Source organism: Trichosurus vulpecula, chromosome 2 (genome assembly GCF_011100635.1).
Source record: "Trichosurus vulpecula isolate mTriVul1 chromosome 2, mTriVul1.pri, whole genome shotgun sequence".
Lineage (NCBI taxonomy): Eukaryota > Metazoa > Chordata > Mammalia > Diprotodontia > Phalangeridae > Trichosurus > Trichosurus vulpecula.
Window position 1 is genome coordinate 52,062,886 of NC_050574.1, and position 22,564 is coordinate 52,085,449.

Below are 22,564 nucleotides of genomic sequence, written 5' to 3' on the forward strand. Positions count from 1 at the left end.
CTTATATATACAAAAATATTTAGAGCACCTCTTTTTTGTGGTGGCAAAGCAATGGAAAGTGAGGGGACACCTATCAATCAAGAAAATGGCTGAACAAATTATGGAATATGAAGGAGATGGAAAACTATTTTGTGCTATAAGAAATGATGAAAGGGATGGTTTCAGCGAAACCTGGGAAGACTTAGATGAGCTCATGAAGAGTGAAGTAAATGGAAATAAGAAAACAATTTACACAGTAAACGCAATATTGTAAAGACAATCAACTTTGAAAGACTTTGTTAACTCTGATCAAATCGATGACCAACTACAACTCAAAAGGACTCATGAAGAAACATGTTATTCAGCTCCAATTAGTGAACTGATGGATTGAGAGTGCACACTGAAGTATATTTTCTCTTCTCCCTTTTTTTTTGGACATGGCTAATGTGGGAATTTGTTTTGCATAACTATACATAATTGTAACAAGTTTTGTTTTTCTTGCTTTCTCAATGAGTGGAGGAGGGAGAGAAGAGAGGGAGAAAATTTGACACTGAGGATAAAATAAAACTGAATTTTAAAAGTTTAGAAACACAGAAATACAAATGACAATAACTCTGAGGAACCACTTTGCAACTATAAACTGGAGAACAATCTGGTAATACAAGTAAAAGCAAATTAAAGGTCACATATGTTTTGACTCAGGAACACTACTCCCCTTCCCCAGATTTGTCTGTTAAGTTAAAAAGGAAAAACAATCTGTAAAAAACATATGCATAATGAAAAACTAGGAACAATTTTTATATGTCTAAAGTTTGGGAGATAGCTGAGCAAACTGTGAAATCTTTAGTAGGATGTTATTAAAGATAAAGGTTGTTATTAGACTATTAAAAATGTCAAATATTAGGAATATAAGAAAATGTGGGAAAATATAAAATAATACAAAGAAAGCAGAAAAAGAAAATACTTTTACAACTGCATAAAAAATAAATCCTTATATACACATGAGAAAAAGAAACCAGAAAAAAAAAATGGTGATACATTGTTGCTGAAGTATATATTCTTTTTCAAATATAGTTACAAGAGCCATTCCTCTACAGATAGATGATAAAAGGACAGCTAAAAGCAGCTTCCTAAAGAATAAATACAAACTATTCATAACTACTTGAAAAATGTTCAAAATTGCTAATAATCAGGGAAATGAAAACCAAAACCCCGAAGCCATCTTATACCCACAACAGGAAAAATACAAAAGATGTGAAAATTCATTAATTAATTCATTACTGGTAAAACTGAAAATTGGTTCCACTGTTCTAGAAAACAATATGGAATATATTCCTACACTCTGATTCAGAGATCTCTTCTATTGGGACCACAAAATCATCTCTATGAAGATGATGATCTATGGATCTCTCCTGTTGGACATCTCAAACTTTTCTTTCTCTGTATCCCCAGCACTTTGACAGGGCCAGGCACATAACAAGCACTTAATAAATGCTGGCTGAGGATCCATTTTGTGTATGGGTTAGACTACATAGTCCCTGAGGTTGCTTCGGAACTCTCACTTCTAATTCTGTAATCCTAAAGAGGTTATTGTCAGCAAGAAAGAACTCATGTGTATAAAAGCATTTACGAAAGTATTACTTATAACAAAAAGCTCCAAATACAACAGGCACCCAACAACTGAAAAGTGATTGGAAAAAATTCTGCTTTACTACTGTAAGAAAGCATTACAGCACTGTGAGGAATGCCAAATATGAGCAATTGGGGGAAATACAGAAGAGTCCTATGAAATGATGTGAAGAAAGAAGTATCAAAACACAACATATACAATGTCTAGAGCAATGTAAATAACGTCATTATGGAGAGAGGAAACACAATTTTGATTACACATAAGGGTTAATTTTAATGTCAAACTACCAAAGTTAAGCACATACTCCTTTCTATTAATAACCGATAAGCTGTTTTGTTGGGGAATGTACTTGGTGAGGGTGTTTGCTTTGGTGTTGGTTGGAAAATACCCATTGTGTTGAAACAGGATGGTATCAGTAAGTTTCTTTTTTAAATTTAGCATACACCTATTTATATATAAAAATTTTATTTAAATATTAACTAATTTTACACACATATTGTCAAACTAATTTAAAAGGGATTAAATTGATTGAATATTACTTAACTAATATTCAAATATTTGAGTCCTTTTCTTTTTTGTATACCTGAGATTAAATTCACAATAAATCATTTTTTTTAAAACACAGAAACTCATTTCCATATAGTTACTAATCTCAAAATCAAGAGGGAAAACTAGTAAATTCTACTGTTCAAATGAGAAACTTTGTGTTGAAACTGTTCCTCGCTTCAAAGACAAATCCCTAAGCACTCTTACCTTACTCTTCTCAACACCTAGAAATAAGACTACAATCAGTCCCTGAATTCCATATTCTACTTAATTATGAAAAGGTGTAGGCAAGGATAAAAGGCCTAGGACAAGGATGGGGAACCTGTGGCCTTGAGGCCACATGTGGCCTTCTAGATCCTCAGGTGCTGTCTTCTGACTGAGTCCAAGTATTACAGACCAATCCTTTTATTAAGAGGGATTTGTTCTGTGAAGTTTGGATTCAGTCAAAAGGCCACACTTGAGGACCTAGAGGGCTACATGTGGCCTCGAGGCCACAGGTTCCCCACCCTTGGCCTAGGATACGTTCTAAGGACATTAAAGACATTAAGTTCTCATATTCACCAAAACATTCATATTAGTATTTTATCTGACAGCAAAGAATTTGAAACAAAGCAGATGCCCAATGATTGGAGAAAGGCTAAACAAATTATGGTACATGAATAATGCAATATTACCATCCCACAAGAAATGACTAATATGTAGAATTCAGAAAAGCACAGGCAGATTTACTTACATGAACTTATGTAGGAACAAAGTGAGCAGAACCAGAAAAACAACACACACAACGGCCACAATAACATAAGTGCAGAGAATGAGAAAACTAAATTGACTGTTACATAAATATTACAGCCAAGCTTGGTTCAGGGAAAGAGATGAGAAAATGCACCTCCCCTCCCTTTTATGCAGAGATGGGAGATTATGGGTATAGAATATTGAATTTACTGTCAGGTGTGATTGGTGTGTTGATCAGTTCTGCAAAACTGTGTTCAATTTTTTCAAAATTCCTTACTAATAGATTGTTTGTTGGGCACAGATTCACTCAGGAAAGGTACTTTAAAAATAAATGCTATTAATGCAATTTTTGAAAGAGAAAGAGGGAAAAAGAGAGGGAGGAAAAGAGAGAGAGAAAGAGAGAGAAAACGAGGGAGAGGGAAGCAGGCCTTTAACAACATGGAAGCCGAATCTCAATATTTAACTTCTTCCTTTGATCAGTAGTGCTTTCTGTTCAGATTTCACTAAAATGTTGAAAGATGTTGTTGTAATCAATATTACTGTTGGAAGTGGTATCATTTTTTTTGGATTAGGCTTATGAATAGGAAAAAATCTCACTCAAGCAGGGAATACTTGGTCATCATTCTATGTAAGTTCAAACTAAAGACAGGGAGAAAATGAAAAAGAAAATTCATAGAATCTCCAAGGCAGAAAAGACCTAGGAGTTCACATGGTTCATTCAACCTGTTCTCTCTACAACTTCCCTGAGAAGTAGCCCATAATTTGCTTAAAAGCCTCCAGAGATGAAGAAATCAATCTCTCTCCCCAGTGATATCAGATTCCACTTTTGGAGAGATCTTGTTGTTAGGGAATGTTTCCTTACATCAAGTCAAAATTTCCCTCTTAGTAACATCCTCTCCAGCTCCTGGTTCTCTCCCCTGGGGCCAAGTCTCATCACTCTTTTCATATGACAGCCCTCAAAACAGTTGAAGAATAAAGATCATATCCTGCTCCCCCTACCCAAATGTTCTCTTCTCCAAAGTTCTGCAAATGTACTAAGGTCTTCATTGATGTCCTTTATCGATATAAAAGGAAATGGGAAAAACAAACCAAAAGCCAGTCATTACATACCCTTTCCCAGGTCCCAGTTTGGGAGAGCCGACACCCTCCTTTGCACGAGCAATGATGTCTCGCACTCTGAGAGCAGCCAGCGGATCTTTTTCTTTCCCCTTATCAGCTAAGGCAGTTGGGCTGAGATTCAAGATGAGGAAGAGACTGTTCAGCAAACACCATGCACCCAGCAGCTGAAAGTTCTGGTAGTGCTGGAGTGAAAGGCAAAGTACAAATGAGAATCTGAGGAAGTCCAGACCTGAAGAGAGGCAAGGGATAAGGTGAGCTAAGAGATGTGCTTCTTACCTCACCACCAGCTCGCCGGGAGTTGCTGATGGCCTGCCCAATCATCTCATAGATTTCAAGCTGTTGGAAAGCACACACATGAAATGTGAGTCAGCATAAACCATTCTGTAATAAAATGACTAATCCTGCCCACATCCCATCTATGAAGATTACTTGTCTCTTCTAAGGTGGTATCTCAATTACAGAAAGACAACTTTTAACAGGATCTACTGCCATGGCTAAGCTGTGTCTGTAAATGTATAGTTAAAGAAAGAAGGTAAAGCTCATGAGAAACAGTGTGGTTATATAAAGGCACTGTCCACTGAAGAGGTCCACTTTTCTCAGAGTACAACTCCTAAGGCCTACTTCACCGACCAAACCTCTGTCTTCCCTCCTCTTCCCTCCCCCCGACCCTCTCCAGGGTCTAAGCACCCTTGGCTTACACATTTCTGGACAATTGTAGCAGCATCATTTTCATAATCTTCTTCTTTGGAGCTCGTGGAGCCTGTCCGCACCTGCTGGGTGCTGCCCACATGAAGAATGGCCATACAGGTGGCCACACTCACACCTGCAACAAGAGAAGCAGAGATTCCATAACTCTCTGCTAAGGGCCCTTTGACTGAATCCAAACTTCACAGAACAAATCCCTTTAATAAAACCATTTATTCTGTAAAACTTAGACTCAATCAAAAGGCCACACTTAAGGACCAGGCCAGATGTGGCCCCAAGGCCACAGGTTCCACCCCAGTCCTAGACATAATACGGATAGACTAATAATCCTAAAATATGAATCAGATCATATCATTCCATTCCTTCAAAACCATTCAATGGCTTCCCTAGGAAATGGCCTAGAGAATCAAGTCCAAGTCCAAAAGCTTCAGTGATCTGACCCTGCTTAGTCTAGGTTTATGTCCCACTACTCTCAGACACTGAAGCCAAATGAACATGTAAATCCCATAACGTAACCAGGACTTTTCCACTACTCTGACACTAAGTCGAGATCAAATGTCACCTCTTCCCCTGAAGCTTTTTCCTTTAATTTCCCCCTCCCCTTCAATCCCCCTGGTCAATTCTGAAATTCTCATCTTCTGCCTATTCTTATTTGCATACTGACCTAACATTCCCCTGTTAAAGTATAAGCTCCCTTGAGGGTAAGTACAGTTACTGATTCATCTTTTTGTTTCTCACAGCACCTAGCAATCAGCAAACAAGAACACAGTACCTGGCTCAATAAATATTTGTATAGTGGTTGAACAAATAGTACTGAGCCAATTTTAACAATTCCTGGATACCCCAAAGCCAAGTTTCCAAGGACGCCTCTCCAACCAACTACTTTCAGAACCTAATTCCCCAAATACACCAAACCCAATTTAATGATCTTAAAACCAAGAACCGAATAATTCCATTAAAAAAAATAAACTGCAAGACTCAGTACTAGGCAATGAGAATACGAAGATGAAAGAAGCTTATAATCTAATGAGGAAAACAAGAAAGAGACAAAATATATGGCAAAGTGTAACGAGTGCAAGAGGACAGATCAAACGGAGCGCTAGGAAAAGTCACAAGAAGGAAAGATTGCTTCCTGCTTTGGGTCAGAGATGCAGGGAAGAAGCATGAAAAGGCTTCATGGAGGGGACAGAACCTGAGTTGGAAGTTGGAGGAGAGGAAAATACTTCAACAGGTGGCATTTTGTTTTGTCTTTGTTTTTTACATGTTCATATTTTTCTTTGGGTTTGGGGAGGGACACACACACACACATACAGAGGCAGCTAGGGCTACCGAAGATACAGCTACGGAAATGAGCAGCCCAATTTTCCCCGTACATAAAGTATGTGATGGGATTGCATGAAATAAGGTTAGAAAGATTATAGTTTTTCCTAAATAAAAGGTAACCATAACACCTAGTAGAAAATAAGCTCACACTCAGGCCTTATATACTTTAAGGCATCAGGGTGACGGGGGAACAAAGATGTCATGGATGTAACAGAGAACATTTACAATAATAAATAAGCACCCTTGTACATAAAGCACTTTGTCAATCACCATTGGTTTCCCTGTGGCAGAACAGAGATTGAGCTGTGGGACACCGCCCAGACAGTCTTTATGGGGAAAGAAATCAGGCAACAATCAAAAATCAGGAAGATTCTCAGGGCTAAAAAGAAACTTACAGCCAAGCCCAACAACCACTTACCTGCATATAGACAGCTGAGGCTGAGCACTGTCACATCTTGTAATCGAGCAGGATTGAGGGGTTCCAAAACAGGGAGAGAAAGGGTATCCAATGCCATGGTTACATCGATGACTAATGAATGAAAACTAGAAGATGAGAGAAGACAAGGTGAGCCTAGCTAGCCCTTGCAATAGCTTCCCTTCTACAACCCTCAGGTCACAGTAACTAGCAATAAGGGGTTAATTATAGCTCTCTTTTCGGACATGACCTTTGCAACCTCTTACCCATTACGGACGGCCGTGGCATCTGCCACTGTTGCGGGCATGATGAAGAAGGAATTAGCCAACACGGCATCTTGGAACCGATTGATGTAGCGCAGGAAATATGGCAGGTTCAGACACACACGGAGCAGCTTCTCTGAGCCACCTGCACCAATGACAAGGCAGAGCTACACACAAGCCTCTCTGATTTTACCCCTTTCCATAGAGAAACACAGAGACAAGGTCTGGCTTCTAGACAATTACTGGACCACAGCCTGGAGTGGCCCATTGTGTTCCATTGTTTGAGCTTACCAAGCTCCTGCAGACTAGCCACGTTCTGAGCTATAAACACATTCTTGGTCTTGATGGCAGAGGCTTGATCTGGTGAGGACTGGTCATCATTTTCTCCTTCCACCTAAGTGAAAATGCAAAGTGACTGAGACCTCTTATGACAGCTAGCTGCCACAAATTCATTGCTTACTGCTCTAGAAGGTGGGAACCAAACCAAAGCCCAAAAGCCAGGCAAAAATAATCAGATAATAGATTTAGATTTGAGACATTAGGAGTCCAGCAGTTCCCCTACTTCTAACACTTCACTCTTCCTAGGCTAACTCTAGAAATACTATTCCAACTCCATGGGAATACAGACATTATCTATCCAGTGGAAATAGCAATAAACACAGAATGTATCAAAATGTGTTACCTATTGCCTTTTACTTACTAGATTAACATATGATAGAGACAAGGTTAAAGAATCTTACCTGAATCACTGGCGTGAGGGACGGTGTTGCTACCGCTCTGGGATTGAAGACTGAGGTCAACTGGTTCAGAAAGTTCATTTGTACCTCCTTCTGCCTCAGCTCTGGGCTGACCGGTGAAGCCAGCTCCTTCTGATCTTCCACTGCATTAGTTCAAAGGGAGGAAAATGGGACAAAAATGATAGAGGCAAGGCAGCAAAAAAATCTAGAAATGCCAGGGACCAAATGGGTAAATCCTATAGGGCAAACACTTACCATCTGAGAGTGTCTTCACTGTCTGTGGGAGCTTGGCAGATTTCATCATTGCAGTGAAAGTGATGATTTCAGTTCGGTCCAGCCGGCTACAGCCAGTGCACAGGCCTTTGATAAGGAGAATCAAGTGTTTCTGGAGAGAAATCAAATTAAAAATGTGACTTTATGTAGGTAAAACACAAAGCATTCTCTACTGGCAAAGGCTTACAGGACCAAAATTGGCCTCATATTAATGAGTACAGAGTGGACAATAATACAAAGCCTCTCCCACTAGCTTTTCCTTTTCCCATTCCTCTGACTCTACTTAGCAATCTTACACCAGATAAGAAAACCTTCAGCCCCAGAGAGGTGGCACACCATCCTACAGCTCTCACCTGGGATACAGCACAGGCCTCATCTGGATTCTCTAGGCGCAGGAGAGAGAATTCAATCAGGACTTTGCAGGCAGCTGCCACTGACTGGAGCTGATTTCGGGGAACTGAAAAAACAACCAACTACTTATGTACAGGAAATACAGCCCTTCTTTACCAACAAATTAAGCAACTGATTAAGTTTTTGTTGAACCTCTGCCTCACTTGAATCAACCAACCTACACCTACAGCCAAAGTTGACTCTGACCCACCATCGTTTCTTTAGCACTAATAACTACATTTGTTGATGCAGAGATTTTTTCCTATTTGTTCAGTATGAAGGAAAGTAGTCCTTTACCTACATATCTACTTTTCCCAGGGGCTCTTGCTTTCTTCAATTTTTATCCATAAAGACAAAGGAATGGATGCCATCAGGAAATGATGCTTGCTATCAACAATTCTAGCCTCTTACCTGGAAGCATGTTGAGGGTTTATGAAGTTGCTCACTGTCTACCTGAATAACCTGCTAACTAAACAAGTCAATAAAGAATTCAGGTACTCATTTAATTAATTCTGGTGCTTTCTTAGGTAGCAACAAAAGAATTATGAGATCAGAGGGATAAATTGTTGAAATATAACAAATATAAAATACAAATTTTATAATCAATTGGGTAAAAAGATAAGAAAATATTGGCTGGAAGAAGTCATTTCATGTTGCAGGGCACACAAAGAAGTCAAATGCACTTTCAAACCACAATCGCAGGATGGGATACTGCTTTGGTATACTGGCTATTAGCCCCAGAGCTATGGGCTACTGAGAAATGCACTCCTTCACAGGCAGATGTTTGAAACCTAATATAAAGGGCTTTGGCTAGAGAGAGAAACTCAATGAGCTGAGGACCTGGTGCTCAAGCCTCAGGACATTTTTTTTGCTTCTGTTTGGGCAGCCTGGGTTAAAATGAACTTGAAGAGTGGTGCACATCATAGTTTGCTGTTGTCTCATCCCCTGGGAAGATGGCTTGGGAGTGCTGAAGCAAAGACACTTGATTAACCAACTCATGCAGTCAAACCTAACGGGAGAAACAACAATCCCTCTATTCACAGGCCAAGAACCGGGAAGGACAGCAGCTGGATACTTACTGAGGCTGCAGACCGTTGTGATATAGTGTGTGGAAAGTGCGACAAAGGAGGAGTAGAAGGGCTCATACTGCTTGTCGTGGTGCAGGATTTCTAATTCACTGCAAAGACAACATGGCTAGTTGGCAATCCAGAATCTTGACTTCGTCAATAGCACACGGTGAGCATTCATTCAATTAACAGCTTCAACTGAAATATCTACTGTGTACCAACCACATCTTTCTCCACTGTTGCAAGTGGAGGATCATCACGCCGATTCTACCAGTCCCACCCATTCACCCCCTTAACCCCTTAGTTGGGGACTCCTGATTCTTTAAAGTATCACAAGCCCTTTGGCTAAACTATGAGGACCCACATGATCTAATATCCATGAAAACAGACCAGAATTTAAGGAACTAAAGAAGGCATTGAACAGTCAGTAACTCAATGGAGCCACTAAACTCTGCTGAGAGTTTTGCTTCTCTCAAGCCAGAAGCATCCCAGGCTCAGAGATGTGAATACAGAGAATTGGAGCTTAATTATCTAGGGGCAACATCATAGTTGTCACCTCAATATAAAGCGTGCCAAAAGTAAAGTATCAAACTCAGTGGGTCCCAATTGAGGGGAGCCATCCCCTCAGAAGACATTTAGAGCTTTGTTATATTGGAATATTAAAACAAAGATTAATCAAGGACTGGTCACTCTCTGACAGTCAAGCACCAATAATGATTGAGTGGCCATTATGTGTTAGGCTCTATGCTAGGCAGTGTTAGGTTATTTCCTCCTTTCTGACTTCATCTCAAGCAATGAAAACAGAAGAACAAAAACATCAAAAATTCTGAGCCAGGAGTCTAGAAAGAGCATTAAGAGCTTCAAGATATCATCAGTGGACCTCACTTTATAAACCAAGTATGGTGGAGCACAAATAACACTAGTTTAAAAAGCCAGAAAATTTAGATTCAAGTCCTGGCTCAGACACAATCTTGGATAAGTCACTTTACTTATCTGAGCCTCAGTTTCCTCATCTTTAAAATGAAAGAGTTAAATTAGTTGATCTCTAATGTCACTTCCAAGCTCTAATACTCTGTTTCAGGAAATTAGTTCATAGTATTTTAGAGCTTGGAAAATTTAGAGCTCTTCCTCTCAAAGAGTTCTTAACCTAGGGTATAGAAACCTGGGTTTTTTAAAATCTATTTTAACAAACATTTCAATACAACTACTTTCCTTTGTAATTCCAAGTACTTTATTTTAAGTAACTAAAACTATGATTCTGAGAAGGGGTCAGCAGGCTTTACCAGACCATCAGAGTCCACAAGACCAAAAAAAAAACAACAAAAAAAAAAACTACTGTGTTCATTCCCTTTGTTTTCGCCCAAGCTGAACACACAGCTGCTCTTTTCCTTCTCTTCTAATTTGGGGCCTTCTTATTCACTACTCTAAGGTTTTCACTGCTCGGAATAACTTAATGTTCTAGTTCTAGCTCTGTCCCTGACTAGTTATCTTTTAATTGTGAAACCATAGTACCTAGATATTAAAGACAGGAGAGGGGAGAGAACAAGCACCAAAGGATCCTTTCTTCAGTATTTATGAATCTCTGAGCTTCAGTTTCATCATTACATGGGGATAATTAATTCCTGCCCTGTCTACCTTAGTTCTTAAGAAGGCCAAGTATGTGTAATAGACACATAAAGCATTATTGGTACTTCCATTTATCCTTTGGGATTTGAAGGAATAGAGTAGCAACACTAATAAAACTAACAGAAGTTTTATGGAGCAAAGAGACTATTCTTTTGACTGTTACTCCTCATCTGAGGACAAAGTTACTCCAACAGGCTGAAAAAAGGTTAGAACCCAGATCAATGTTGCCACATTGTTATTCAACGCTTATTTTATGAAAAGAATGTATCAGGTGTGGACTAAGGAAAGAATCCAGATACTAACCCTAGCCCGGCAGCTCAGTAACTGTAATGTAACAGCAGAGAGAAAAGGTAAGAATGTAGATGGGTATTGGTAGCAGCCCTGAGTCACTCACCATTTTAAGAGGAATCTAAGGTCTATGAAAAATAAGTCTTTAAAAGGGTTCTATAGGAGGAAGTATGTGACTTAAGTCCACAGAAGATCACTCCAAGTACATGAGAGGTATAATAAAGAGTGCAGAGAAACAGAGTGGAGGAATAAACCAAGTAGCAAAAAAATGGGAGGAAGGGAAAGGCAGAAAACATGAAATGAAAAGGTGGACAGAAGCAGATAAAGGTCCCGATGCTGCAAGAATGTCTTCGCTCATTTGCCAAGTAACACTCCTGTTTGTTCAGTCCTCTGGAATGCCCAATTCTCCCAACCTCCCATAACAGCATCACTGAAGTCTAAAACCCAAATGAACCTACCTAATGCAAGGCCAAGAACCATCTTCATGAAAAGATCCAATGCCTTATATTTGAAAATGTTACATAAAGTAACAAGAACAGCAGCTAACCAAATGATGGAGTATGATCACAAAGAGTAGGGCTAGGAGAGAACTGCCTTCTCTTTTTTGGCAGGGAGATACAAGGTAGGAGAGGAATTTACTTCCATTCTCATCTCTCAAGCAATTTAATGCCTTCTGTTTCTGATCTCTGCCACTGTTGATACTTTCTTCCTACATGGTTTCTCTTTTTAAAGAATAGTGATCCAACCCCTCCTTCCATTAGCCAATAAATGCCAAAGGATAACAAAAGTCCTTTCCCATCTCCTTCTTGGCTATCAAAGACACAGTGTCCCACAGAATGGCATTTTTAAAAATATTGACCTAGGAAATGAAAGCCTTTTCAGATATGTTATTTACCTTGAAATGAAGGGGGAAAGCCTATACTCAGAGACACTAAAGGACTTACCTAAAGTCATAAAGACTGGAATGAGATTTAGGTCATTTATCTGCACTATTAAATAGTATCTCCCAGTGGTGGGGATCTGTTTCTATTTGTTAACCACTACGTTATAACACAAAGCAATTAACCTAGTAGAATGGTAGCCTTCCTCGTTGCTTCTCTTTTTCCAGAGAGACAAAGGCTGAACAAATAGTAATAGCAGATATTTCTATGAAGAGCTTTAAGGTTTACAAAGCACTCTACAGACATGATCTTATTTTAACCACGCAAGAAATGTGGGGAAAAAAAGTGTTACAGGTATCATTATCTCCACTTTTCTGATGAAGAAAATGGTCACAGCTAGTCAAGTGTCTAAGGCAATTTCAAACCCAGGCCTGTCTGATTCATAATTTTTATAACCTCTAATTTGTCTGTTTTTAAGAAATAGATGTCTAAGAACTCTGGCACGGGCATAATTTGACAAGTATCTTTACATTACATAAAGGGGAAGTCTATAACCAAGAAGTTCAGTGACAACACAGGAAACACTGATTCAGAGAAAAGTTAGTAAATTCAGCATATGAGGATGAGAGTTCTTCTCCAAAGACATCTATGCTTAGAGGAGTGAGTTGCAGTGGACTAAAAAAATAAGCCATTATGTGATACTTTCTTAAAAAAGAAGTCAGTCCTCATCAATTAAGCTAATTAATCCCACATAAAGGATTAGGGCTGGGTTGAACCAATTCTGGCTACAATATATTTGTTGCTAAGTTTGGAAAGGTAATAGCGTTTAAACAGTTTGTACTCTTAAGAACATACATGATACATGCAAGTCTCAGAAAGTTAGAAGGAATAAGCCCATCAAAAAATAGAACCAGATTTCTAGTTATTTTTACACTCTGACACTTTGGAACATGAAGCACCAATTTACATATGCAAATTTATTCTTCCCTCTTTTCAGCAAGTGTCTAATTACAAATTCTCAATGGATTCTCAATAATCGGGGTCTGGACCCTATAATTGTCCATCCTCATCAGAATGGAAGGTAACTACCACATAAAAGAGAATAAAGAGTGGATCACAATGCCTGGAAATCTCCTTATTCATATGTGGTCATCCCTGAGAATCATGAGGAACTGACTTAATGGAGCTTCAAAATGCCATAGTAGAAGGTGAAGGCTAGTAGGAGAGAGCCAGGGCAGCTCCCTCTCCCCAAAAGGTAGTAGAAAGTATACTACAGAGGAAAAGAGGGCATTGGGGAAAGGGAAGAAAAACATGGCCCGAGTAATAGTGGATTGGAGCTTAGGGACACACAGAAGAACAAATGGCAAAATAAAAGAGGGAAAGCAAAAATAATCTGGACATTTTGCATGTAATAATAAAAAGAATATTGGTCTGGGAGTCAGGAGGCCTGGATTCAGGCTATGACTTGCTATCAGATCATAGTGATCACAGATTTATAAGTGGAATAGTCCTTGGGGATCATCTAGTCCAAACGTCTCATTTTTCAGATGAAGGTACTGAGGCCTTGAGAAGGAACTTCCCCCCCAAGGTCACATTGTTAATACATGGAAGAGCCAGGATTTGAACCAGCTCCTCTGACTCCAGAAACTGACTCCACTATACCACCACTTAGCAATTTCTATAACCATAAAGCACTAGATCGACGAGCTACAAAGCCTATGGATCATGTCCTAAGTATTTGTTCTTTTGGTATAGCAGCATTAGAATGAAGGATTCATAGAAGAGTTATCCTTTCAACATCTTCAGCCTTTAAAAGTCCACCTGAAATTCTAAGGAAGACACACTAGTGCACACATATTCAAATCTAAGCTGCAGAACCTTGCCCAATGATTCAATGAGATTCAGCTTTTTCAGTAAGGGTCTGGAGGTAAATGCCTACCAATTGAGAACTGCTTCTAAAACAGCCAAGAGCTGTCTTATCCTTCTGCGTGAGCACAATCAAATTTCAATTACATGAGCTATCAGAGGATGAAGAAACTATTATCATTTTGCCTACTATCTGGTCTGCTATATTTGACTTCAGTATGTTCTCCAGATTTTTTTTGTTCTTCAGTTGTTTCACTTGTATCTGACTCTTTGTGACCCCATTTGGGGTTTTCTTCCAAAGACACTGGAGTGCTTTGCCATTTCCTTCTCCAACTCACTTTACAGATGAGAAAACTGAGGCAAACTGAGTTAAGTGACTTGCCCAAGGTCACATAGCTACCTGAGGCCAGATTTGAAGTTATGAACATGACTCCAGGCCCAGCACTGTCCACTGCACCACCAAGCTGCCCATATTCCCTGAATTTGGTTAGATCATCTAATTTTTTCATTTCACAGGCCTATTGCTGGGTTTTGGGCAGGGTATAAACAAATAACTATTATTCTGCCATTATAATGATAAGACTATCTAAGCTCATGTAGAGAGCCTTGAGACCCTTGAGACACCTGGCCAAACTTCCTCATTTAACAGAAAAGGAAACTGAGACCCAGAAAGTTGAACTGATTTTCCTAAGTCAGTTAAGTAACTGAAAGCAAATTTGCAAAGGAGGAGGAAAGAGCCCTGGACTGGGACTGTGGAGGCCAGATTTCAAGTCCTAACTGCTTTACAGCTTTGTGCCCTTGTGGAAATCACTGAACTACTGTGAACCTCAGTTTTCTCATCAAATACGGGGGTCAAACAGGATGAAGGCACTTTAAGGACCCTTCTAGCTGTAAAATTCAATGATTCTAATGCCAAATGTTATTGACTGCAACTCAATTCAAGCAACACACAAGAGTAAAACTCAGAGAAAATTAAAATACTACTTGTCTAAAAGTTTTTTAAAAGGCGAGTATATAATTTGAGGATAAGATCTTTGATGTCTTCATTTTTAGAATATTTTTGGCTCAATAACAAAACAGGAAAAATCATCTGCAGGGTTTACCTGTGAAGCAGGATTTGATATATGCCGACCAGGCAGAAAAACAAACACTTTGTCAGGCTGTGAGCCTTGCTAAGTAACAACTACTTATTTCTGACTTTTTGTAAAACTTTTCTTTTTTTTTGCTTTGCTCTAGGATAAAATGACCCAGTCAGCAGCAAATGTAGAGAGTAGTATAATGTTTTGGTTGGAAAAATGGAATTAAGGTAATCTCTTATAGAGACTAACTCAAAGGATGATTTCTTTCACTACATTTATGGAAGTCTGATCTGATGGCAAGATGAGAAGTCAGGAACTCAGGCATAACATCCCTTTGTAAATGAACAGCTCCCACAATGTGAGGGTGGTAGTGCCTCCATGACAAGAAAAACTGATGTAAAAACAAGATTTAGAGAAAGGTAAAGAGTTGGAAAGAAAACTCCAGAGGTCAACAGTAGTCTAATATCCTTGTTTTACAGATGAGAGTAGTGTAATGGACACTGGGATACGCTTGGAGTCAGGAGGCCTGGCTTAAAATTTTAGCTTTAACACTATCACCCTATGGAAAATAATCTAAATGCCCTATATTTTAAAATAAGGTACTGACAGAGTAGGTCTACAACCTATGTCACCTTAATGTTCTTAACTCCCTGCACCCCACTGCTACAAAGAAGCTCTCCCATCTCTGATATTCCGCCATCACCTGCTCTTCCCTCTCCAAGACCCTCTGGCACATATTAATAAAGCTGCTTGTAAAATGATTTGAAGACATATTTTTTACATACAAAAGAAGAACTCTTCACCATGGAAAAAATGCCAACTTCTTGGTCAAAGAATACAGGAGCTTTCTGATTCCTGGCTTCAGATGACTTTAATCTAATACCATGACAGGAAGTTTATGGAAGGGAAGACAGAATGATTGGTGTTATGTTGTAACTTAGACCCCATAAAAGCACATGTTACTATGATGATTACATTTCCATTGGGGAACTGTTAGTTATTCAATCATTTGGTCGGCTCTTGATTTAAACCTCAGGCTCCTCAGGCCCCTATTCCTGGGTGAGGGGAAGGGTGGTCCCAGGCATGCAATCTAATCATAAGAGCAAAGGATTTAGAACTAGAAGGGCCCTGTTACAGATGAGGAAAATGAGGCCTGAAGGCAAAACAACTTGCCCAGTATCACAAAGGTCACAGAATAACAGCTTGGATTCCAACCCAGGTCCTGATTCCAAATTCATTCTTCTTTGCACTACCCATCCTATTCATGCAGAAGAAAACCTCTAAATGTTGTCATGCTGCTCCACCTTACAAATGTTCAACCCCTCCTCACTTCACAGAGGGGTAAATCAAGGTCCAGAACAATGCAGTCAACTAATTTTGACTCCGATCCCTACTAGCTGCGGTGATCCTGAACAAGTCATGGAAGACCAGGGGCTTCAGCTTCCCTTCTCTGTTAAATGACAGTAATAATATTTGTTCTACTTATCTCAAAGGACAGCTATGAGGAAACTGCTCTGTAAACCTTAAGGTAATGTATAAATGAGGGCTGTTAATATTGCCCAAGGTCACACTGCAGAGAAGGGAATTTTGACTGCCCATCATACCAAGTCCTCTGACCTCCCAAGGGGCAGCCTGAGATCTAAGGACCACAGATTTAGGAGTTGGAAAGAGCCTTAGGGGATATCTTGCCATACCTCCTCATTTTAGGCACAAGGAAATTTAAGTCTAGAGAGGTCAAACAGCTGGCCCAAGGTCACACAAATAGTTAAGTGGCAGAAGCAGGATTTGAATCCAGATCCCCTGGCTCCAAAGCTGGTGATGTGTCCACTGTAGCCCGATGATCCTCCTCCCAAGGCCTCCCTCCTCTAGTTTCATTATCACACCTTCAGGACACCATAAGTATACGTATAGGGAGGGGTGGGGGAGCATCTTTCAGACTGTCAAAGCTAGAAGGAACCTCAAGCCTCCTTTAGCCCAACTCCCTCCTTTTACGGAGGAGGAAACTCAGGCTCAGGCGGGGAATTGACTTGTCCAAGGTCACACAGTGAGTCAGTGGCAGAAAATGGATTCAAACCCGGGCCTCCGGACCCCGAACCCCGCGCTGTTACCACTCGTCGGACTCCAAGACGTGGCTCTCGAGGGGAAACTGAGGCACGAGCCCCTCGGCCAAGGTCCCTGGGCCGGGGAGGGCGGGTCCGGTCCAGGAGCGAAGAAGAGGGGGTCGGAGGGGCGGCGGCCAGAATGATGCAGCAGAATCTCCCCCCTCCCCCCGCCCGGCCCGGCTCCCGGTCCCCGCCCGGTACTACCTCTCGATGACTGAGGCCACCAGCTGCGGCAGCTCCTTCATCTCGAAAGCGGAGTAGGACGCGGAGAGCAGCGGCCGGACCGCCACCTCCCAGCCCGGGGCCGCGGCCGGGGCTGAGGCCGTGGCCGGAGCCGGGGCCGGGGCCGGGGCTGGGGCCGGCTGGGCTGGAGCCGGAACAGGGGCAGGGGCAGGGGCCGGGGCCGGGGTTGCGGTCGGGGTCGGGGCCGGGGTCGAGGCCGGCGCCGGGGCAGCAGGAGCCGCCCCCGCCGCCGCCATGGACGCCGTCCCCGCCGCCGCCACCACGGCCGCCGCCACCACAGCGTCTTCCCCGCCGCTCGTCGCCATCTTCCCTCTCACAACTGCGCCTCCTCCGGGGGCTTGCCACCGGCCCAGCGCCGCCTCCCGGGAGGGGGCGGAAGTGACGCGAGTCTCCGCGTCAGCCGGCGCGACGCGACCCGACGTGGGCAGTGAGCCGAAGACGCCCGAGGGACGAAGAGACAGGCCTCTTCCCGGCCCTCAACTATTGGCGAACGGCTCGGGAGGTGGCTGCGCCTGCGCAGAACGCTCCGTACGGCTCCCTGGGGCGGAGGTTGTTTTTGATTTAGGAAGTGCGCACTGCCTTCTGCGCCTGCGCCGCGCCTGCAGCCTCAGGCGACCCCTAGGTGTGGGGATGGCCCTTGGCATAAGTAATCCGACGGTCTCGTCCCGCCTGCAGTGATTCGGGAAAGGTAGGGGATGAGGTGAGTATGCGACGGAGGACACCCCGTGGCTGTGAGGCCCCCGGGACCGAGTTCCTTTTTAACCGAGGAGATAACGGGCCTAATCTGGTAAGGTACGTGCCGAGGTCCCCCAGCGAGCGTGTGGCAGGGCCGGGGCCAGGCCGCGACCTCCCTTCTCCCGCCGTCCCACTCCTGGCCCGGCACCCGAGCCAAGGGGCGCCCCGGCACGCTGGGCAGCTGAGGCAGGTCCTGCCCAGGAGCCGCCCGCCCCTCGGCCCCGGCGTTCCCCCGGGCAACGGACGTTTCTTTTCTTCTCTTCCTTTTCCCGTAGTTAGTGGGTCATTCGATGAGCAAGCACCTACTACGTGCTGTCCGGGGCTCTGAGCTTAGCGCTGGAGATGCAAAGAAAGATAAGACAGTCCCTGCTCTCCAGGAGCCCACGTATTATATATATAGATATACACACACGTACACATGCACATGTACAGAATACATCTTTATACACGCAAGTATATATGCATATGTATATGTGTGTGTAGACAGATAGTGAACTGGAGGTAATTAGCACTAACATTGGGGAAATCAGGAAAAGTTCTTAGTGGATGTATCTCTCAGTTTCATCTTTAGGTGGATGCCCCAGGACAGAATTGTGGGAAGCCAAGAGAGCTCTGCATTCCTTCTTTCCTTGAAACGTTTTGTTTTTTTTTTTTTTCCTACTTGGTGGACTTGAGAGCAAGACTCCTGAGCTGCCATGAAGACACAAAGGGTAGGGAGCTGCCAAGTTTAGGGTAATAATTTGTGAACCTGAATTGCCGAGTGTGGCAGACTGCTGTGGCCAGTATGAGAGGCTTCCTGTGGAGATGAAGACTGGGGGAAGAAGAACCTGAAGGAAAAGCTGGACCAGTTCAGTTCAATAAAAACAAACATTTATTAAATGCTAAGTGGTGGGCTACAAAGGTTTAAAAAAGAAAAAAGCCCCTGCCCCCAAGGAATTTATATCTTATTACAGGAATCAACATGAACACAGATAAAGAACAGACTGAGTTGTTTTCTTGGGAGAGGATACTAGCAAATAAGGTGACCAAGAGAAAAACCTTATAGAGCAGGTAGTATTTGAGCTGAGCTTTAGTCATTCCATCAATAAGCATTTATTAAAAGGCTGTTGTGTGCCAGGCACTGTGCTAAGTAAGCTCTGGAGATACAAAAGGCAAGAAGTGGGATGCTAGGGATTCTAAAAAGTAAAAGTGTAGAGGGAGTGAAATCCCTGGTAGACAGCTTATCCAAAAATACATGGTGGGGCTAGGGGAGGGCCAGAAGTGGAATGTCACATAAGGGGGAAACCTCACCCAAGCCAGTTTGGCTGGAATGTAGAGTTTGAAGAGAGTGTGATGGCTAAACAGTTTAGAGCCTCATTGTGAAGAGCTTTAAAATCCAAACAAGAATTTCCTTTAATCTGAGGAGCAGGAGGCTACCACTGGAGCTTCTACAGCAAGCGGATGACATAAGACCTGTGTTTTAGTAATAGCAATTTGGCAACTGTAGAGTAGATGATTTAAAGGGGAGAGAGGCTGGAGTCCAAGCCAGAAATAATGAAAACCTGAACTAGAGTGATGTCTGTATTAGCAGAGAGAAGGGGAAAGATGCAAAATGTATTTTGAAGGTAGAATTAATAATGTGAGGGAAAATGGAAAGTGGCAGATGACTTTAAAGTTGTCTACCTTAGTGACTAGAAGGATGGTACCTTCAACAGAAACAGGATGGACAACTTTGATTACTTAAAAATAAAAAAATGTTTTTGCACTAACAAAACCAATGCAGCTGAAATTAGGTGAAAAGTGGGAAATTGGGAAAAGTTCTTTGCAGCAAGTTTTTCTGATAAAAATCTTATTTCTAAAAGGTCTCATTTCTAAGGTCTGTAGGGAATCAATTCAAATTTATAAGAATAAGATCCGTTTCCCAGTTGATAAATTGTCAAAGATCAAATGGCCAAAAACTGCCTATGTGAACAGGCAGTTTTCAGAGAAAGAAATCCAAGCCATCAATAGCCATATGAAAAGATGTTTGAAATTACTAATAACTAAAGAATGCAAATTAAAACAACTCTGAAGTGCATCTTCACACCCATCAGAATGGCAAAATTGACCAAAAAAAAGGAAAGTGACAAATGATGAAGAATTGTGGGGAAACAGGTATATTAATGCTCTGTTAATGGTGCTATGAACTGGTCTGACTGTTCTGGAAAGCAACAGCCACCCTTTTACCTAGCAATACTGCTACTAGATCTATACTCCCAAAGAAATCAAAGAGAAAAAGGACCTATAAGTACAAAAATATTTATTGCAGAATTAGAGACTGATGAGGAGGTGGGGATTGAGTACCCATCAACTGAGGAATGGTTAAACAAGTTTTGGTAAATTTTTGTGATGGAGTACTATTGTGCTTTAAGAAATGATGAAGGGAATAGTTTTAGACAAACCTGGGAAGGCATGTATGAACTGATAGAAAGCAAAGGGAGAATAAAAATGAGAACAGTTTATACAATAACAACCATGTTGTAAATATATACAACTTTGAAGGACTTGAGATTTCTTATCAACACAACGGAACCAATCACACTCCCAAAGAATTCATAATAAAACATTCTAAACATTTCAGAGAGAGAGTTGAACTCTGACTGCAGATTGTGGCATAGTTAATGTGGGAATTTGTGTTTGTAAAGAGTTATGTTTGTAAAGAGTTTTATTTTGCTTTCTCAATGGGTAGGGGAAGGAAAGGCAGGGGAGGGAGAGAATTTGGAACTGAAAATAAAAGAAATTTGGATTAAAAAAACCCTAAAAGCTATTAATGAAAGTCATTGAATTATGACCAGTTGTCACAAGTAAAAAAGCATGAAAATTGGCCTTCATTTGAAAGGGGGAAACCAACACAAGATAATCTGATTTCTACTAGCTGCAGGACCTCTTGATTATGGGCCAAAGAACCCAAGCAAGAGATCTTCATTTCACCTATACTCGAAGCCAAAAAAATACACAGAACCTGTTGAAAGAGGGAACCATTTGGAAAAGTAAAGGCTCAGGGAATTTGAAGGAGTGCAGCTGGAGGATAGGCGTGTTCTTATGTGGGATATGTCTCAGGAGTATCTGTCTCACAGAATTTATTTCACTCCTAACCTTTCTGTGAGTGAATTATATGTAACTGGCTTCCTGTGCACAAACTGGAGTTTTTGGTTTTGAAGTGGGCCGTCACTTAAGGGAAATTTCTAACAGAACAAACAAATATCTATCATAGGATAATAGATATAGAGGTGAAGGAACCCTAAAAGTCTTTTAGTATAACACCCCCTCCCCATTTTATAGATGCAGAAACTGAGGCCCAGAGATAAGTGATTTGCCCAAGGTCATACAGATAGTAAACATCAGTGTTGGAATTTGGGCCCAGGTCCTCTGACTCCAGAGTTCTAAAAATAGAGGATGTACTTCTTAATGACCTTAAAGAGACATATAGCTTCCAAGTAAGCTAGTAATACAAACATTTTTAGAATATTTTTAGTCATTTGATGATTTTTTTTTTTACAAATGACACCAGTAGGTATAAGTAAACAACATAGGGATGAATTCTGAGTAACAGACTATTATTTACATGTGTGTTAAAATATCCATTTGAAATGGCAGTTTAATTGCCTCTTCTGACCTGTGTACTTATTTTTCATGATTTGTCATCAGCAATATTCAATGTCAATACAATAAATTAAAGTTGCTTTGCAGATTTTTTTTAAAACACTGTATTTAATTTCCAGCAAGGAACAACAATAATCCACTGGCCTATGTTTTGACCATTGCTAAATTTGATACTGCCTGCAGTCACATGGAACTAGAGCAGAGTTTGAGACTCCAGCCAGATAGGATGTCAACAGATTATGTAAACCTTGTTTCGTTGAACCCTCTTTGCTTCGGTTTTTCTCTCATTGATGCCAGCAAGGGTAGATAGCTGATGAAAGCCTGGGAGGAGTGATAAAAGCCAAGGTGAAAGAGAGTAAACCAGTGGGACTCCAGTTTATTGCCCATAAGGCAGCTAGTGTTGAGACTATGACCTAAGTTGGAGCACTGTAACTGATTCCACACATGGATGAATGGATAAATAAAGAGCGTTTATTAAGTGCTTATGTTTCAAGCATGGTGCTAAGCCCTAGAGATAGAACACAGACTGAGTCTGCTCACATGTGGCTAGAACAAGCTATGGAAGGGAGTCACCATTGTTTCATACCATGCATTATATTGTGAGCTCCTTAAGGGCAGGGACTCTCTTGCCTTTCTTTGTCTTAGCACAGTGCCTGGGAGAGGAATAATAAGCAGCTGTATGTGCCAGGCTCTTTTTACAAATATCATTTGATCCTCACAATTCCGCAAGATAGGTGCTATTTAACAATTGGGGGAACTGAGACAAACAGATGAAATGACTTACCCAGGTTTGCACAACTAGTAAATGTCTGAGGTTGGATTTGAATTCGGGTCTTCCCGACTCCAGACCCAGTTCTCTATCCACTGTGCCCAGCGATTGGCATGTGCCTGGCACATAGTAGGCACTTAATATGTATTTACTGACTGACATAAAGGCTGCTTCT

The 22,564-nt window shown here is 41.3% G+C and overlaps 1 protein-coding gene and 1 long non-coding RNA gene across 3 annotated transcripts in view; one reads left to right on the forward strand and one right to left on the reverse strand.

Annotated features, from left to right (window-relative positions):
• The window catches only part of UBR4 (ubiquitin protein ligase E3 component n-recognin 4), a 146,169-nt gene extending 128,843 nt beyond the window's left edge, over positions 1–17,326 (reverse strand). Inside the window, exons 1-11 of one of the 2 annotated variants that reach the window (XM_036746948.1) lie at positions 17,226–17,326; positions 9,192–9,289; positions 8,076–8,179; positions 7,705–7,834; positions 7,453–7,592; positions 7,004–7,106; positions 6,716–6,857; positions 6,453–6,577; positions 4,705–4,829; positions 4,283–4,342; positions 3,998–4,188 (exon numbers count right to left, since the gene is read on the reverse strand). In XM_036746948.1, coding sequence (XP_036602843.1) covers positions 3,998–4,188; positions 4,283–4,342; positions 4,705–4,829; positions 6,453–6,577; positions 6,716–6,857; positions 7,004–7,106; positions 7,453–7,592; positions 7,705–7,834; positions 8,076–8,179; positions 9,192–9,289; positions 17,226–17,266 — 1,259 coding nt within the window. In that variant the 5' untranslated portion in view covers positions 17,267–17,326. The remainder of the gene's footprint in view (positions 1–3,997; positions 4,189–4,282; positions 4,343–4,704; positions 4,830–6,452; positions 6,578–6,715; positions 6,858–7,003; positions 7,107–7,452; positions 7,593–7,704; positions 7,835–8,075; positions 8,180–9,191; positions 9,290–17,225) is intronic. The other variant, XM_036746947.1, reaches the window with a different exon arrangement.
• Positions 17,327–17,828: 502 nt separating this feature from the next.
• LOC118839480 lies at positions 17,829–18,884 on the forward strand. Its single transcript, XR_005009623.1, has 2 exons — positions 17,829–17,964; positions 18,559–18,884. It is a non-coding gene; the product is annotated as an uncharacterized LOC118839480 (long non-coding RNA).
• The last annotated feature ends 3,680 nt before the right edge of the window (positions 18,885–22,564 follow it).